The sequence below is a fragment of the Pongo abelii genome, chromosome 4 (genome assembly GCF_028885655.2).
Source record: "Pongo abelii isolate AG06213 chromosome 4, NHGRI_mPonAbe1-v2.0_pri, whole genome shotgun sequence".
In the NCBI taxonomy this organism is placed as follows: Eukaryota; Metazoa; Chordata; class Mammalia; order Primates; family Hominidae; genus Pongo; species Pongo abelii.
The window spans coordinates 81,102,855-81,119,368 of NC_071989.2; the positions used below are offsets into that span (position 1 = coordinate 81,102,855).

The 16,514-nt window shown below is 41.5% G+C and overlaps 1 protein-coding gene across 5 annotated transcripts in view; it reads left to right on the plus strand.

Annotated features, from left to right (window-relative positions):
* The first annotated feature begins 2,041 nt into the window (after positions 1-2,041).
* Positions 2,042-16,514, plus strand: part of ARHGEF28 (Rho guanine nucleotide exchange factor 28) — a 316,787-nt gene continuing 302,314 nt past the window's right edge. For 2 of the 5 annotated variants that reach the window (XM_054555205.2, XM_024246795.3), the window contains exon 1: positions 2,282-2,433. Coding sequence is in view for 2 of the 5 variants with exons in the window: in XM_063723958.1 (XP_063580028.1) it covers positions 15,172-15,196 (25 nt within the window). In the remaining 3 variants the exon portion in view is untranslated. Of the gene's footprint in view, positions 2,060-2,281; positions 2,434-15,075; positions 15,197-16,514 lie in introns of those variants that run through there. The other 3 variants (XM_063723960.1, XM_063723958.1, XM_063723959.1) reach the window with 3 other exon arrangements.

Here is a 16,514-nt window from a genome sequence, read left to right on the forward strand (position 1 = left end):
ATTGGCATAATACTCACTAGGCAGTTAGAATTTCCCTAACTGAATGACCAGCCTGGTTTCTTGCTGGCTGAATGTCCCTTGTCTGTAGAGAATATATAGTCTTTGAATTCAAAACAAATGCTGTCCCAGCCAAGCTTAGGGCCAGCAATGTCCTGAGTGACCTATATCTGGAGCAGTGAAATCAATCAGATGCAAAGGGTTATTTACACAACTGATAGCTTCCTGCCTCAGATAGTCACGGCTTCTTTTAAGGTTGCTGGAGCAAACACTTTGCTTAATATTTGAACCTAGAGAAGTTGAAAGCCAAGTACGTATTTAAATATTGATCAAGCTCAGGGCTTGAGAGCAGGCAAGAAAACTACAGCTAGCATTGTATGTCCTTGGGTGGTGAGAGTTTCACAATTACTAGTTTTGCTGGTTTGTTTCTTTTTAGTGGGGAAGGGGCTTGGGGGTAACTTCTTATAATATATTTGTTCGTCTTTCCACATTTTCTTGTTTTTTTAAAAAAACATACATACCTGCCAGAATTAAAAAGAAAAATAGGGCTTCAGTTCTAGTGATATGAAAAAGGACAATAACAACAAAGGCTTCTAACACATCACCATGTTTACTCACCAGAGTTTGGAAACCATTTTTGTCTGGCATGTTGATTCAGTTAATCTTCAGTTCAAGCGATTCTCCTGCCTCAGCCTCTCGAGTAGCCGGGATTACAGGCACGCACCAACACACCCAGCTAAATTTTGTGTTTTTGTGGAGACGGGGTTTCACCATGTTGGCCAGGCTGGTCTCGAGCTCCTGACCTCAGGTGATCTACCCGCTTCAGCCTCCCAACGTGCTGGGATTACCGGCGTGAGCCACCACGCCCTGCTCAAAATTTTTTCTATTTTTGAAAAGAATATTATTGCTTTTATTTTTATTTTGTGTACCTTGACACTGGGCAGGATATTTTTTTTTTTTTTTTTTTTTTTTTTTTTTTGTGGCAGCGCCTGAGGCCAGGCCTTGAGTTCACAGCTCTGTGGGGCTGAGGGTGGAATCAGCTGGGATGACAGCCCAGGTCAGGAGTGCAATGCCAGTGTTGGGGCCCCTTTCCCAAGGCGGAATTGCAGCCTTTGCCTTGGAACAGGGCTAAGGCATTCAGACACACGATGGTCTTCTCTTGCTAATCTCAGCCTTTCTCAGCATTCGTATCAGCAAGGTGGGCTGGGGAAGGTGGCGGCTGGAAGGGAGACAGAAAAGGCCCAGGCGCAGGAGAAGTGGTGGTGGCAGCCTGGGAGCTGGGCTCCATTCTGGCTTGGGATCTTGGTGGCCAGCTTCCTCAGGCCACACCTTTGTTATGGTTCTGTGGGTAGCCAGTCTTCAAAGGAAAAACAAAGCAGAGACTCAAGGTGATTTTATAAATTTTATTAGAAACTTTATATTTCAATACTAATTTCCTTACAAATAGTCTTAACTATAACACTTACTGCCACAGCAGACTCAGATCGGCAATTTTACCTTTAAAGCTGCAATAATGGTCTTAAGTCTGTATGACGAGATCCTGGCTGATGAAGAGGCTTGGCTTCTGCTCTTGGGGTTGTCATCACATCTAAGAGGAAAACCGCTTTGGAGGATAAGGCAGTCCCCTTCACATTGCTGTTCATTGTAAAAGTGGTTATGGTTTTCATACGTTTTTGAATTAAGACTTGGCAGCCACTTGCGTGCATGAACGTGAAGGGAATCGCAGCTTGCAAAGCTCTCGGCCAGGGAACATGAGCTTCAAATAAGTGGGCAAATGCTGTTTTTAAAAATATTATTTCCTATTGTAATAGACCTGGGCCGTATTATGTCACGGGTGTGGTGGCTTTTGGCTGGGAACAGCCTGAGCCTCCCTCGGGCGTGGCACAACTCCTTTCGCGAGCGGGCAGCCCACCTTCCTCGGGAGGCGCCAAGGCATGAGGACGCCCGGGGCGCAACTGGCCCTCCTGCGGCCCGGCAGGTCCGCGCCAGCCTCCGCGCCTCCGAGCTCCGCAGGCCACTGGCCGCCGCCCCGCAGCGGGAGGGGGCTGGCGGAGACAGCGCGGTAGGGGCAGCTTCAGGTTTCCTCCTGGAGCCGGTGTCGGGCGCGGCTGGCGGGCGGGCCTCGCCATGCGATGCGGCCGCCGCGAGCTGGGCCGGGAGGTGGGCAGGCGGGGATCCAGTGGCAGCGGGGAGGCGCGGGGGGAGCGGGGGCGGCACCCGCTGCGGGCGCAGCCAGCCCGGCCCGGGCGCGCGGCCGCGGCTCCACCCCCTAAACCTTGGCTTCAGCCCTGCCGCCGCCCGGCGCTGGCATCGCCGGGGAGAGCCTTCCTGACTCCGGGCGGCGGCTGGCTGGGGGCGCGTTCCGAGGCGCCCTCAGGCAGGGCGCGGGGGTAGCGCCTCGCCTGGGCTCTGGAGGCTGCGGAGCCATCGCTCCAGGTAAATGCTCTTTGGGACTCCATCGTCTGCGTTTCCCTGCAGCTCTGGGCGGAAAAGTTTGTCCACCTGAGTTCGCATCCGCAGGGACACTTTCTCCAGGGTCCCCAGGGATGCGAGGGTCAGCAGAGGTGACGGGGGAGCCGCTGCAGGCCCTGCGGCGCGAGGGCTGGGCGCCGCCTCCCGCTCCCTGGGGAGCGGCAACAAGTGGAGAGGGCGGCGCAGTCTCGTGCGGCGGCGGCAGCTGCGGAGCCGCGGGGTCGCTCGGGCGCACTGAGAGCCGGGGGCTGAGCGGGTGAAAGCCCCGCCAGTGTCCTTCGGGAGCTAGGGAAATAAACAGCACTCCTGCGGTGGAGAAGGGAGAACGTCGAGAGTTGGTGTCCGCCCTTCCCATCCATGCTTCAGCTCCGGGGCTGAGGGTGCTTGGCAGGGCCGGGACAGCAGAATGCAGACGGAGAGCAAGCTCAGGACACACGCACTACCACTTACGCTTGTGGAAGCATTTGCTGTGTTTCAAAAGGCATTTATGGTTACCTTGGTTGGGAAAGGCGGTCAGAATTATGTGGGACTCCTTACGCTTATTTTATGGATTTGTTTCCCCTTAAATACCCGGGGTGTATGTGGTGGTGCCCCAGCCTTTCCGTGCTTAAGTTTTCCGAATGACAGGCTGGTGTTTGGCCAAGAAAGCACCATTTGGGTCGAGGGCTGTATGGAAACTGGGTGCTCAGGCGGCCCTGGAAACCCAGCTTTGGTTTCCCAGAGACCAGTTAGATTTCTAAGAAAGAATCCATCTCTAGAGGCCCACAGTGTCCTGGCATTGGTTGGCTGGGTGGGCCGAGGAACAGTGGCAACATCTGTGTTTGCGCAGCTTCTCCCGCCTTGACCCCTGCCTGGGTAGCCACAAATCTCTGCACACCAGGAGTTATAGAGGTTCACCACGGACCGCACCAATTGGGCAGAATACCAAAAAAAGTAAGATCTTTAATTTTCGTTTATAAAGAACTGATCATTTGGGGTTCCATGGGGCCCCTGGCTTTCTGAAGCGTTGTTATCTTGTGTTCCTAGGCCCTGAAGCTGTCAGGTGTAAGTGAAATCCTGTTTTCACTGCAAAAACAAATCAAGGACCTGCCCTTGTGAGGTTCTGTGGCATCTACTTTGTACGTGACAATCCAAGCATAGTGATTACTTCTGGGAAACCTGGGAAGGTTTCTCTAGATCTGTTCTGGGTTTTTAGTTACACATTCTTAAAGCACATGGGTATTTGCCTAATCTTGATTAATAGCCAAAATAACCCCTTTGGAGTATTTGGAGAAAAGATATGAATACGACAAACCCCTTTGGAATTTTTAATACAACATAGTATTTCAATGTAATGTTCTGATGTGGACTTTATATGTGATTATTGTGCTGATTAACTTTGATCAAATAGGAATTTGGCTTGCATCAGATGTTATAGCTAATGGTTAGGGAAACTGAGGCACAGAGCTAGCTATAGAGTGTGTGACTCACATGAATGTCTTGGGTAATGGGAGAATGGAGAACAGAGAATCAGTGTTTGTCCTGCTTTTGACTTTTTTTTTCCTTATCAAAACCACACAGTCTGGCCAACAAAGAACAGGTTGTGTAGCAGGTGTGTCATTAGACTTTCCTCTGAAGTACCCAACTGTCCTTTAAGCAGTTTATAAACACTTAAAGGTAAGGAAGAAAAATAGTAGTTAATAACTAAGTTTCTATGAAATGTCTCAGAAGCCTCACTTGGGTGGGTTTCATACTTTTTTTTTTTTTTAATTGCGTGAGTACTGCAGAAGAGTTTGGAATGTTTTCTTATTGTGTTCTTATAAGAAACTACGCTTGTGGCTAAGACTTAAATTGGGCAGGAATTTCAGGTGAGCTCTGATACATGACCTCCTTTAGTATGCCCCATGAGAAAAGACTATGTGTTCTAAGTAGGTATTAAAACAAATTGCAGCATATACTATTACTTTTATATTAAACATTCTGTACACCACTATATTGGTACCCAAGCTCCAACAAGTCCTGCCAGTTTATGACCAAGGGCTGAATTCCAAGAAAAAAAGATTCATGATATAAATGTTGGAAAAGCCTCACCACTTGGGCATGGCTAGGATGGTACTGAACAGAGCCTAAATTACCTAGGCTGACTGTAATTTTATTATGCTTTTATTTACTAATCAGATATGACAGATCTGGTTTGTGTAGGTTTTGTGTAATTGCATTTGTATTTATGTTGCTTTTAGTGAGGCAGAGTAGCTCTGGGATCCCCCCGCTGGCCCCCACCCATAACCTTAAATAAGATTTGTTATGAAGAGGTGGGTCAACCTGGGCAACACCTACTGAGGATATAAAAACAGTGTTACATTTGAAGTGCACCAAATTCAGGGAATTCTGCCATGCTAAAGTTGTGGTGTAAATATGCCACCCTGTCAGACTTGAGTCCACATCTCTACTTAGGCAAAGCTGGGCTTTGAGATATTTTTCTTGCTTAAGAAGTGTGGGTCAGGTCCTGTATGGCAGAGCATTTTGCTCTGATTGGATGATACTCTGTTATTTTGTCCAGTCTCTGTGACCCTTAGTTCTTTTGTTATTATCATGGTATTGGAAGTTCTCGGAAGCCCAAAGCTGTGTCACTCTACTGTTTTGCCATTTTGACAATCTCTGTTATGGGGCTTTCTTTCTATGAACATGTTCTTCATTTACATTCATTCAACTAATATTTGTTGAAGTCTTACTATGTGCCCAGCACTGCTCTTTGCTTTGATTCTCTGATCTTTGGATTCCATGTTGAAGGTGACACTTTTCTGGCTTTAGAGTTTTTAGGGTCTGTTGCATTTTCAGAGTAGACTTTTGCACACGCCACATTAAGACATTTGGTTGGCCAGGGTGGGGGTGGTGGCTCACGCCCATAACCCCAACACTTTGGGAGGCTGAGGTGGGAGGATTGCTTGAGCCCAGGAGTTCAAGACCAGCCTGGGCAACATGGCAAAACCCTGTCTCTACAGAAAAAATACAAAAACTAGCCAGGCATGGTGGTGTGTGGTGTGTGCCTATAGTCCGAGCTACTTGAGAGGCAGAGGGGGGAGGATAGCTTGAGTTGGGGAAGTCGAGGCTGCAGTGAGCTGAGATGGTGCCACCACATTTCCAGTCTAGGTGACAGAGCAAGATCCTGTCTCAAAAAAAAAAAAAAATTAAAGACATTTGACTGGCAAAATAAGTCATGTAACTTATTTTTTTAATGCGATAGTGCATCTTCTTAATTGACTTCCATTTTTCCCTTGAAATTTGATCTCAGGCACAATAGTAATTTGCTTATTTGTAACATTATTGCTCCTGGACTTCTTCTTCTGGATAACCAAGATAATGAGATCTGACATCATTTTTTAATGAGAGAAAGTAAAAAAGTATATAATTGAATAGTGGGCATTTGTTCCAGTGATACTGGTTTTGAACACTTGTATAAAAACGTATTTTAATTTTCAGAGGTGTTTTCTCTTGTTTTAGTTTAATCTTTGCCTCAATTATAAATAACTCGAGGTTCGATTTCTGTAGAAAGTTAACATACAAGTGATGTTCTCTTAAGAGCAGATGAAAATGTGTCTATGAGTGAGGACCAACAGGCAGAAATCAGCAGTGGTGGCTTTGCTCTCCATAGTGGCCTATTCAGAAGAGACCTTTCCAAAGCCAGCAGGCAAATAGCATTCTGCCTATTTCTAGTGGCAAGCTTTGTGTGATTGCTGTGCACATGATCATTGTGCCTTTAAAAAATATACACTTGAAATGTTAATATGCTTCAAATATATGTATAGACATTCCCTTAATAAATAGGTGAAGTGTATATTGCATATATTAATGACATTTATGGTTTAGCTCTTCAATTCATTATCAAACATTAGTGACCATGCCCTTTGTGTTTAAGGCTTACTCCTTTTCTTCCATCATTTTGTAATTCAAGAAATTATATTTCATAAACTCTCATGAAGTGGTTTAGAATGTGGACTTTGGAGCCAGACTGTCTGGGTTAAATAGCCCCAGCTTTGCCCTGGCTATGTGACCTCTCTCTACCTCAGGTTTTTCCATTTGTAAAATGCGGATAATAATAGTAACCTGCTTCAACTGTTGTAAGGACTCCGTGATTTAATTTACAGAGAACCCTCCTGGTAGTGCCTGACAGAGAGTAAGTTGTAGTTACAGCAAATGGAAAATAACCATTTAAAAAGGATAAAAGGGTAGCAGGTTTTTCAGCTTTCAGAAGGCAGTGAGATGTCAGTGTGACCCCAGGAGAAATTGCCCTAGGCTGGGAGTTGGAGGAAGGGATGGAGTCCTCTGGCTTTCCAGTTTTGTGACCTTGGGTGAGTATTCCTACTGGAACCCTATCTGGTCCCAGTTTCCTCATCCAGTAAAATGGAAAGGATTAGACTGGATGGTCTCTAAGAGCAACCCATTTTTTAACATTCTACTCAGTCGTGATGAGTTGAATGTGAATGTGATGTATTTGTCAATTTGCTTTACTTGTCTTGGTCAACACTACTAGAAATGTACTGTCTAAAAGGTTAGCACTGTGCCTGCAATAGGCATTTGAATAGATGATGAGCTGTTACTCTTATTACCTTATCTCTCCTTGACTACCAGACAGTCATCAGGTTTAAATGACTTGGAGTTATCTTCCTGGACTTAGTCCAAAGAGATTTCAGACATGCAAGTCCAGATCCCTTGTGTGGGCCATATGGCTGCCCTAGTCCTTTTCTTCTGAAGAACCCCTCATGTAGAAGAGGGGTGGTATAGCTCTGGAAAGAGGAAAGACAAGTGGGCTGACTGTTTAATTTTATGATAAAAATAATTATCAGGCAAAGAAGTCTCATGAAGGACTTCTAAGTATGGTGAAAAGCAAGAGGTTTCATTGGGCTGGATGGTTCAGACAAAGTCCCTCAGAGGCTTATATTTTTGTCTTTTCCCACTAAGACCCTGATTTACTGTCTGTACGTTGTCACTGGTTCTTTTTCAACAGTGCTTCTCCTTTTCTTGCTTCACCAGCCTCCTGGTTTGCTGTATGATCAGGTGTTAGAGTTCTGAAAGGTAGAGGATGTTCAGTGATTAATGAGACTACTGACTATGGGTTCTTTGAGCCTCTAACCCAGGATTTCAAGCCTTGTTGTTCACTGGAACCACCTGGGTTCAGAATCTCTCAAGTGGACCTGGCATCATTTTCTAAAGAGGTAATTCTAATGTACAGCTGGGTTTGATAGCTACTTTCCTAATCTTTAGGTGTTTCTAGCTTCCTACATTGCACAGTGCCTAGAGAAAGGGTAACACCTGCTATTTCTCATGGTGTTACTGTTATGCTGTTGGTGGTGTATCAACTGCCTCCTGCTGTTTCTCCCTTGTGAACTCTCCAGTTCTATTAGCCAGGACTAGTACTGCCTATGGAACATGTTGTGTGTTTCTAACTTCTTTGACTTTTTCCTAGTGGGCCCCTTTTCCTCCCTTGCCAACAAGTATTGCAGTCCTCAAAGCCCAGCTTAAACCACTTTCTCTCTGTAACCTTCAACTAACTTAGTAGCAACTGTGCTGCTTTCCCTTTTGAACTCCTATCACCCTCTCATTTTTTACTTACCACCTGCCCCTGGGTTCATTTTGTGTTCCTATATATGTCTCAACTTTACATCGTGACTGTAGCCCATTAATGACAGGGACCCTGATTTAGGCTACTTTGTAGGGTGCTCAAAGTAGAATATACACATGTTGGTCGGTTATTTAGTTATTTTGCTAACTGTCATCTCAAGTCCTTCTTGTTTACAGCACCACTGCAAGGACTAGTGGTGGTGTTTTCCTGGGTATCCGATGTGGATTGTGTTGGGAAACACTGGGGTGCAGGGGGAGGAGGGCAAAGTTTGCTCAGGAGTTAGACAGTTAGTCCTTCCCACATGTAAATGGGAGACCTGATGGACCTCTCTGAGGAAATTGTATCGACCTGCATGGGGAAATGAATGAAATTCTTGATTAAAATCTGAGTCTTTGGATTGAAAGAAACCTAAAAGTTTTTCTCTAATCTCCAGAAGGTGCACAATTCCCCTGCATGGCCTATCTCCAAATGGTTGACCAGTCTGTCCTTGAATACCTTCAGTGATGAGGACCTCATGACCATGAAGATAATCCATCTATTTGGAAAGCTTAGGCTTTTAAAAACAATTATCCCTTATCCTAAGTTTGTCATAGTTCTGCTATGTGGAGGCCATTCTGAACAATTTCTCTTATATGACAGCCTCTAACATTTAAAAAAAATTAATTATATATCCCACCTTCAAGTCTTCTTTTATTGAGGTTGGAAAATAAAAATCTCTTTCTTCAGCCCTTGTTAAGTGACATGATTTTGAATCCTTTCACAAACCTGAATATTGGACATATTCCAATTCACTATTTTCTTTTTAAAGTATAGTCCTTCCAGATGCTATCTGACAGTGTAGAGCAGCAGTCCCCAACCTTTTTGACACCAGGGATTGGTGTTGTAGAAGACAGTTTTTCAATGGACTTGGGTGAGGGGGATGGTTTCAGGATGATTCAAGTGCATTATGTTTATTGTACATTTTATATAATGAAATAATAATACAACTCACCATAATGTAGAATCAGTGGGAGCCCTGAGTTTGTTTTCCTGCAACTAGATGGTCTTATCTGGGGCTGGTGGGAGATGGTGACAAATCATCAGGCATTAGAGTCTCATAAGAAGTCCCCAACCTAGACCCCTTGCATGCACAGTTCACAGTAGTGTTCGCGTTCCTGTGAGAGTCTAATGTTGCCACTGCTCAGACGGGAGGTGGAGCTCAGGAGGTAATGCGAACGATGGGGAGTGGCTGTAAATACAGATGAAGCTTCACTCCCTTGCATACTGCTCAACTCCTGCTGTGTGACCTGGTTCCTAACAGGCCATGGACCTGTACTGGTCATTGGTCCCAGGGGTTGGGGACCTCTGGTGTAGAGCACAGATCTGTCCCCCTTTCTTCTAGGGAAGAAGTGACACCTCATGGTTAAGATTAGCAGCTGCAGGCCAGAGAGACTTGGGGAGACTCATGGCCTGCTGCTTCTAGCTTGTCTTGGCCAAGTCACCTAAACTTTTAGCCTCAGTTTTTGTCTATTTCTGTCATAAGATTGTAAAAAGGACTCAATAAGATAGTCTATATAAAGTGTTTAGCACAGAACCTAAGAGAATAACTCCTCAATAAACAATACCTTTAATTTTTTTTTTTTTTTTTTTTTTTTTGAGATGGAGTCTCATTCCATCACCCAGGCTGGAGTGAAGTGGTGTGATCTCAGCTCACTGCAACCTCCGTCTCCTGGGTTCAAGTACTTCCCCTGTCTCAGCCTCCTAAATAGCTGGGATTAGGGGTGCGTGCCACCATGCCCAGCTAATTTTTATATTTTTAGTAGAGACGGAGTTTCATCATGTTGGCCAGGCTGGTCTCGAACTCCTGACCTCAGGTGATCTACCCCCGTTGGCCTCCCAAAGTGCTGGGGTTACAGGCATGAGCTACCATGCCTGGCCTAAAAGTATTTCTTAACTGTGCTATTGAGTTTCCATGTTCATAGTCATCTCAAAACTAGTTTCTTTTTACATATGTTGCTACGGAGCCATATATCCTCATTCTTGGAATTGTGCAATTGGGCTTTTAGTCTTATGAATAATCTTAATACTTATCTTTCTTGAATTTATTTTCCTGTATTTGACCATTTTTTCCTAGTCTTTTAGAGTGTTTATACATTTTTCATATTCACTACCCCTTTTAGTCTCAAGGTATCCATAGGTTTGATAAACATTTATTCAATGCCTGAGGAAATAATAAAAGTGTTATTTAGGCTGAAATCTAGGGCAGAGCAATTTGATGTGTCTATGCAAACTTCAGTTCAGGTTGATGTTTATCAATTTCAAGTAGACTTGTTCAACTAATTACTACTTATTTGTATCAGCATCTGGTTCTTAATCCCCCATCTCCTCATAAAGATATATACTGTCTCTATTATATCTCTTTGTCTGCCAGTCTAGTAAATTATCACCGCATAATAAAATGGGGTTATTCTCAAGTGACCTGTTCTTTGGGAGCACACACAGGCTCCAAAATGCCACTGCTTTTTCTTCGAGGTCCTCATACACCACACTTTTAATAATCTGCTCTAGAATCTTAATCTAGGATCAACATGAAATGCCTTCTGTCTATAATTTGTAGAATCTGCCGTTTTGAAAGTTGGAATGACATGTGCTTGTCTCCTGTATCAAATCCCTCTGTCATTGTCCACAGTTCCTGATGGATTATGGTTAGGAAATCTCATCAGATTCTTTACTATCCTGGCATGTCCAGCAGCCTGGAGCTGATTCAGACCGGCTTGATGCTCTCTTACAATGGACTTTCTCACTTAGAGATGTTCTTTCTCTCCTTTTTAATTGAAAAATCATTCCCTTCTAAAAGGAGACAAAATAGACATGGAGGAATTCTCATTTCTTTATCAGTCTTCTATGCTCTATCACCAGTCCCAAGCCAACCTATTCCTTTCTTGACATTCTGGTTTTAAAAATAGTTGAAATAAAAATTTTAGTATCCTTAGATTTTTAGGAAACCTCAGGTTATTTGGGCCTTTAGACTGTCTGATACAATTCTAAAGAGCATGACTCCCTCATGTTGTTCTTGCAAAGGGCCAGGGAAGAGGGTAAAAAGAAAGCCATTCATGGGCCAGGTGCAGTGGCTCACGCTTGTAATCCCAGCAATTTGGGAGACCGAGGCAGGTGGATCACCTGAGGTGGAGAGTTTGAGACCAGTCTGACCAACATGGAGAAACCCTGTCTCTACTAAAAATACAAAATTATCCAGGCATGGTGGCACATGCCTATAGTCCCAGCTACTCGGGAGACTAAGGCAGGAGAATCGCTTGAACCCAGGGGGCGGAGGTTGCAAGTGAGCCAAGATCGCGTCATTGCACTCCAGCCTGGGCAACAATAGTGAAACTCCGTCTCAAAAAAAAAAAAGAAAGAAAGCCATTTTTTTTTTTAATCATTTATGTATGAGTGGAAAATAGCACACACCTAGGAATCAGGAGACCTGGCTTTAGTCTTGAGCTCACTGAAAGTAATCTCTTCATATCTCCAAGAATCAATGTCTTTTCCAAATAGAAGGACTTTGGTTGTTTCTATAAACTGTGATGATTTCTTTAGGTAGTGATTTCATTGGCTATTTATAAAGCTTGATGGAGGTGGAATTTGGATATGGTAGTGTAGTAGGGAAATTAAAGTCCAGGTTTATCACTCTGTGGAATAACCTGTCTCCTTTTTTATTATCAGAAACCCACATTTAGGTATAAGAATCAGCTCATCTAATGTAAGTGTTGTCTTTCATGGAGTTGTCAACTTTGCAACTTGTCAAAAACTTTTCAGGAATGGATTTCTGGAAGTTGCTTTTATAGCAGTTATCACAGCCTCTAGAGATGTAGCAGGATTCAGCTGGCCATTCCTATTCTTGGAGAAAAAGAACAATGCACAAAACGCATTGCCAATGCTTTAATAGGGTTTTAACTGATGGATTTTTAAGGGGGAGTGAAATAGAAGTAGTTCTCTTAAGTTCTATGTTTCCTGACATATGTAACTGTTATATAAAATACATGTATATTGTTTCTTCTCCCATTTGATCACCAGAAATATTGATATCTTGCTCACTGACAATAAAACAGTATCAAGGACTCCTTGATGTTTAGTTAGAAAAGTTCCAACTTGGACAGAAATTTGTTTATTATGAGACAAAGGTCTTATGTCCTTTGATTTTTAGCCTTCTTGTAAAAATGTTTTAGTGTTAATAAAAGGTGCTTAAGATTTCAACTATAGATAACTTAGGTTGTTACAATAAAAATGAACCCTCTAGGTTATCTTCTTCATATCTACAGAAAGTCCCAAATTAACTTTTCACTTGGCATGCTTGTCTCACAATGATAGGGCTGAGCTAGAGAAAATTCAACTTTACCAAGAACAGTTTAAAGAAACTACATCTTGACATGAATGTTAACAGTAATTTGGATATTGGTTTATCAGAGGTTTTTTCATATTAAAAATAAAGAGTAAGTTTTTTTCCCCTCTCACATTTATGGTAGGAAGCTTTATCTTCATCAGCTGTGTTGCACCTTTGTGGACAGCAGCAGAAGAAATTAGAAGTAGAGGGATGTTTGGTGTTCAGTTCATTGAAAAACAGTCTCTTTAGCGTGAGTTGGAAGTGATTGCTGGTGGTTCACACCATTCATCATAGTCGGGTAGTAGAGTGTGTGCAAGAGGAAGGTTTTAAAAAGATTGTCAGTCTGAATGTAGCAAAGGTTGGACCAGAAGTAGATTTGGGTTGAAGTCTTTGTATTGCCACTGATATATAGAGGGTGGGTCATATCACCTTTCTCGGCTCTGGTGACCTCATCTGAAACCCAAGGGGCCAGGGTCAGACCATCTCCACGATGTGTTCCATCTCTCAAGTTCTATGTTTCTGTGGAGGTAAGGATGGTGTCTTAAGCCTCCCTCACATTACAAGCATCATGCTTGGCTCCCAGAGTGCTTTCAGACACTTGACTGGCAACATCTAGATTGTTCAGGAAGTTGAGTTTGAAGATGGTACTTCAGTGTTGCATCTTTATGGGGAGAAATGATTGCAGATACTTTGAGATTACCCTGTCATGGCAGCTCATGTTATTGTTGTCAGAATACTTCATGAGCAGTGAGGTGGAATCAGCCAGTAATAATCGAGTAGTTATTTTTAATTGAATTTTAGGATGAATGAAAATGGGTATTAATTTAATTTTAACATATTGAACTTAATGTACCTAACCCCAGTGAGGCTGGGTGGAGAATATGCTCTGAAATGTATGGCATTTTTGATAAATATCAGTTTTTAGCTAAAATAAGAACTTTTATAATGGTTCCATCCCCTCTCTCCCTTCCCCTATCCCTGCTCCCATCTTTCTCTACCTCTCCTCCTTCTCTCAAGAAACTTAGGGATTTTCCTTCTGTTTAGTCTCACAATTTTTTTCCTCAAAAAGAGATAGCAAATCTGTAAAACCTCTAGTATTTTATGTAGTTCCTACCTAGTGGTATGAAAGAAAACACACTTGTGCTTATAAAAAGGTAGTATTTTAAAGCATGACATCCTTCCACTTTTCACAGAGCCTCAAGATAAAGATGTTTTATTATATTGGTGATTTGGACAATGGATTTATTCTATTTGGGATTTTACTTGCTGAGTGTAGGGCCTCTAAGCCCTCTTATCACTTAGGAGTTCTTTCCAAAGCTTTTTTACTCTAGGGAGTTTTGGGAGTGTTATTTGATTTTTTGAGCCTTTATTGAGTTGGGTTTAGCTAGAAATTGCTATAAGGCAGACATATGCTGCATGCTGGAGGTCCAGAGATAAGAAGCTTAGAGGTAGCTCTTGAGGAGCTCTCAATGCTGACAAATTAGCTGCCATAAAAGCCAGTAAATACATTGTGATATGGAGAAGCAGTGGGCCAGCGTGCTCTCAGCAGCCTGAGCAAAGGCAGTTTTCTGGGAGCTATACCTGGTATAATAGAGATCAAAGTATTGTTTAGTTTTTTTTTTCTTCTTTCTTGTTGTGGTGTTCTAAATGTAATCTATATTGTAAATATGCATCTGCTCCAGTGATGTTATAGAAACAAGTGAATTTAAGAAATTGATGTTTTAATTAAAATCTGTGTAATTGGAGTGATTATCTTTCAGATGTTAGAATGCAAACAGAAACTGTAGCAGCTGCTTTAAAACTATTATTTTTTGAACATACATAATTACTTGCTGCTAATAATTTTTTAAAACTCTTTCAAAGTTGGGCTTATAAACAAATATTTACTGTAGCTATTTGGTGGGAGGGAAACTCAAATATTATCAAACAGAAAAGATGATTCCTTTATATTCCAATTTGTTTTATTGTGGCAATATGCTTGCCACGACTTTACATCTTAACTTTGTATGAAAAACTTAGTTATACATGTGTGGATATATTTTTATAACTGTAGATACTCGAGAATTGAAACAATTTTATAGAATCCTGGAAATGTTTGATAAAGGTCTTGATGTTGTTCTTGATATGTCAATAGCGAATTGATTCTAATGTTTCAATTGTTTGAGGAGAGGCCTCTAGTCCAGGGCCAAGTATCCTACAACTTTGAGTTACATTGAAGACCACAGCTTAAGCCAAAACTAAACTAGGGAAAGTAAATTACAGTGCATTATCTTGCCTTTGTGACGTTAAAGAATACTGTTGTGAATACAGTGAGTACATACTGGTTTTTATTTATTTTGGGGTACAGGGTGATTTGAACTGATTAGTACCTAAAATTAAAAAACATAAAATCCTTCTCTGCCACAGCTGAATATCACTGAACTTATGGAGCATTTAAAATTGCACAGTATTTAGAAAATACTAATCGAATGAATCACCACCTCATGTGTTGTTTTGACAGGAAGTGTATCACGTCTCAATAATTTCCTTAACATTTTTTCCTGCCAGGTGCCTGTTTTCTTCTTCTTGTTAACTTTTTTCTATAGAATTCCAAATATGTGGTTGATTTCCCCACTGATATATTTGCACAGTTCTTTTTCCTTTTTTCCCTTCTTTAGAGTAGCTGGTGCTTGTAGCTAGTGTTTGTATGCAAATCTAAGGCTTCTTACAGGGAAGAGAGAATGAGCAGCTGTTTTGGAGGCTGATGTCCAGCCGAATGCCTGTTTCTGGTAAGAAGATCTTCATGGCCCTAGCACGTAGGATTTTTACAAAGTAGGTTTTCAATTGTACCATGTCTAAGGCCAAACTTACATCAAGTATTGTTCATTCAGTCACCTCTTGAGAGATTAGGGAGGATTTTCATTTCCTATTACATATATATATATATATGTATATATATATATACATGTATATATACATATATATATACATGTATATATATATACATATATATATACATATATATACATATATATACATATATATATATACATATATATACATCTTTTTTTTACAATGAGCATGAGCTATCTTGAAATAAAACAAGTTAGAAATCATCTTTTTCTAAATTAAAAAATAACACAGATGTGTACAAAGAGACATTTGTAATTAGCTCAGTAACTTGTGCAGCTGTTGAGAACATTCATATGTTTGTTTTTGGATATCTGGGTCACTATATTTTTGGCTAGTAAAAAAATGTGTGTATGTATACATATATGCACACAATAACTATAAATTTATATACATTTTACCATTTCTATAAATTTTATATTTTATTGATTTTATCAGTGAATTGTCAGCCATAGTCTCTTTATTGAACATAGAATTATTGCAGTTTGAGTACAAGTATACAATAGATAATTTCTAATAATGAAAAATAAGTGATTTCTTCTACCAGAAGTCTTCCTTTGCTTGTAATGTAGGACTACATAGCATAGTGAGCCTTATATCACTAGACATTTAAAGTCATATAACTATAGTGTATCCCATGTAAAACTGAAGTCTATAAATAGATTTTAAGAAGACGTGTTGGGGGTTGACATTTATGCAATTAGAGGCATTCCTGCTATTCATATTAGTGGTATGCTTTTTCATATTTGTGCTTTTTCATTTTCTTATTTAGAAATAATAAATTGTGTAAAAATGAATACTATGGATTGGCAAATCAATCAGTGGCTTTTTAAATGTCAATACTGTAGTAAGTGTTGCTTTTTATATTCTTAACACAGATGAATGTCTAAACCAGAATATGGTTAAAATGAGACGCACATACAGGAAATAGCTAGCATTCTTGAAAATGACAGGTATGGGACATTAGTACTATAATGTTGTGACCACCAGAATAGAGTAGAGGGTGGTAAGCTAGGCCTGGGGTGGACATTTTTTATCTGGGCTCCTGCTCTTTGTCTCAACTCTCTTCCTTTGATTCTTCTCTGCTTTCCTCTTGAAGGGATCAGACAGGTACCTGGACATAATCCCGTAAGTGCTACTGGTACTCCAGTCCTCAGTTTCCTCATCTATCACCTTCTGTGATTCTATAAGCAATAT